Source organism: Pyrgilauda ruficollis, unplaced genomic scaffold, assembly GCF_017590135.1.
Source record: "Pyrgilauda ruficollis isolate IOZ18807 unplaced genomic scaffold, ASM1759013v1 scaffold427, whole genome shotgun sequence".
NCBI classification, from domain to species: domain Eukaryota; kingdom Metazoa; phylum Chordata; class Aves; order Passeriformes; family Passeridae; genus Pyrgilauda; species Pyrgilauda ruficollis.
Window position 1 is genome coordinate 129,496 of NW_024525790.1, and position 2,367 is coordinate 131,862.

Below are 2,367 nucleotides of genomic sequence, written 5' to 3' on the forward strand. Positions count from 1 at the left end.
GAGCACCGGGATACAAACACGGGCACGGGACACAGACACGGACACCGGGATACGGACACGAGCACCGGGATACAAACACGGGCACGGGACACGGACACGGACACCGGGATACGGACACGGGATACGGGCACGGGACACGGGCACGGGCACCGGGATACAGGCACGGACACGGACACCGGGATACGGACACGGGTACAGACACCGGGACACGGACACGGGATACGGGCATGGGACACAGACACGGGCACCGGGATACAGGCACGGACACGGACACCGGGAGAACGGAGCCTTTATTGCGCTATAGCGGCCCCGCCAGCCGGTCCAGCTGCCGCGGGTTGGAGCCGCTGAGGAACCGCAGCTCCGCCTTGCCGTCCTCCGTGTGCGCTGCGAGAGAGAAACCAGAGCTGGAGGGGCTGGGCAGGGAGGAGGGAACCGAGCCCGGTGCCGCCTCCGCCCGCACCGACCTTTCTCGTGCTGCAGCCACCTGCGCTCCAGGTAGTAGCCGTAGCAGCTCTCGAACTCCCTGGGGCTGTAGTTGGGGACAGCGATGGGCACAAAGGGGTCCAAGGCATCGAAGCCCTCCTGGGAAGGGAGGCCAGGCACGGTCAGTGGTGGGGCTGGGTGGGGACACGGCCCAGGGGGAGCTCATCATGGAGTCATGGAATAGCCAGGGTTGAAGGGGACCCATACAGATCACCCAGTCCAGCTCCTGGCCCTGGAGACACTCCAAAATCCCGGCACCCCAAAATCCCGGCACCCCAAAATCCCACCCTGTGCCTGGGAGTGGTGTCCAAGTGCTCCTGGAGCTCTGGCAGCCCTGGGGCTGTACCCGTGCCCTGGGCAGTGCCAGCACCCTCTGGGAGAAGAGCCTTTTCCTGCCCCTTTTCCTGCTCCTTTTCCTGCTTTTTCCTGCTCCTTTTCCTGCTCCTTTCCTGCTCCTTTTCCTGCTTTTTCCTGCTCCTTTTCCTGCTTTTTCCTGCTCCTTTCCTGCCGTCCAGCCCAGCCCTCCCTGACACAGCTCCAGCGTTCCTTGGGTCCTGTCCTGCTCACAGAAATCAGAGCTGCCCCTCCCGAGGAGCTGCAGATCCCTGAGCTCTCCCTTCAGGCTCCTCTTTCCCACCTGGACAGAAATGCCCTCCGATGCTCCTCATCCTCCAGGCCCTTCCCAGACCGTGGTGCCCAAAGTGCCCCAGGCAGGGCAGTCCTGCCTTGCCCTGTGCCTGGCACACCCCAGGACACTTGTGGCTCCCCTGGCACTCAGGGCACTGCTGACCCAAAGCTGTGTGTGATCCCCAGAGCGCCTGAGCAGTGTCCCCTTGAACAGAACCGAGCACCAACCAATTTTTTTTGTTTCTTTCCCAATGTGAAGAGGGGGAAAAAACCCAGAAGAGGCCGTGGCTCACCTTTCCCAGCAGCTCCTGGGGAGTGTAGGCTGAGCTGGGCTTGAAGAGCGAGCCAGTCTGGCTCAGGGTGGTCACAATGGCACCTCCACTCTGGAAGCAGAGCAGAAATAAAAATCCTGTCAGCTGCAAACCCAGTGCTGCTTTAGGATCAATCTCTGAGGCATCTTTTTATTGCAGGATGGAGCTGCTGCAGCAAGGGTTCCACGATGGAGCCCCTCTGCTGAGCTGGGGGTGCTCACCTGGAGGGGAGAAGGCTCCAGGGAGAGCTCAGAGCCCTGCCAGGGCCTGAAGGGGCTCCAGGAGAGCTGGAGAGGGACTGGGGACAGGGCATGGAGGGACAGGACACAGGGAATGGCTGCCACTGCCAGAGGGCAGGGCTGGATGGGATATTGGGAATTGGGAATTCCTGGCTGGGAGGGTGGTAATTGCTGGCAGAGACAGAGGCAAAGGCAGAGGCTGGAACTCACCCAGTCGTTCATCAGCATCTTCCTCAGGTTGTGCACCAGCGTCAGCTCCTCGGGAGAAACCTGGTGGAGATTGTCTGCATCACTATTTCATTGCCAGCAGCTTCCATCTGAGACACAAGCTCCCCTCCCCTCCTTCCAGCTGGGCTGGCAGGATCATTCCCATCCTCCAGGAATGTTTTATTCTTTGCTTTCCCTTCGCCCTGCAAGCCTGAGTCACGCTGCACTGAGCAGCACCCAGCCCTGCCTCTCCAACCCCCACTGCATTCTGCCTCAGGCAGAGACAGGAGAAACTCAGGAGAACTGTCTGAAGCACAACGTGAACCTCTCAGGCTCCTCCAAAGCCTGAACATTTTCAGGGATTGCCACAGAATTAAAAGTGAACCACAGAGCCTCCCTGCTCTCCCTGCAGCAGGAGTCAGGGCTGTGCCCAGGGCAGAGCTCTGGGGGAAAGAGCCTCAGGATTTTAGCTTTTATAATTTTTATATATTTTAAAATAT

The 2,367-nt window shown here is 59.8% G+C and overlaps 2 protein-coding genes across 2 annotated transcripts in view; both read right to left on the reverse strand.

Annotated features, from left to right (window-relative positions):
* The window catches only part of MSTO1 (misato mitochondrial distribution and morphology regulator 1), a 4,670-nt gene extending 4,441 nt beyond the window's left edge, over positions 1–229 (reverse strand). The window contains exon 1 of the mRNA XM_041477991.1: positions 224–229. Coding sequence (XP_041333925.1) covers positions 224–229 — 6 coding nt within the window. The remainder of the gene's footprint in view (positions 1–223) is intronic.
* A 44-nt stretch (positions 230–273) lies between these two features.
* On the reverse strand, positions 274–1,999 carry LOC121359200 (28S ribosomal protein S29, mitochondrial-like). Its single transcript, XM_041477986.1, has 4 exons — positions 1,871–1,999; positions 1,404–1,493; positions 465–582; positions 274–384 (listed from the first exon to the last, which is right to left on the reverse strand). The coding sequence occupies exons 1-4, from the start codon at positions 1,886–1,888 to the stop codon at positions 299–301; spliced, it is 312 nt and encodes a 103-aa protein (XP_041333920.1). The 5' UTR covers positions 1,889–1,999; the 3' UTR covers positions 274–298.
* Between the last annotated feature and the right edge of the window lie 368 nt (positions 2,000–2,367).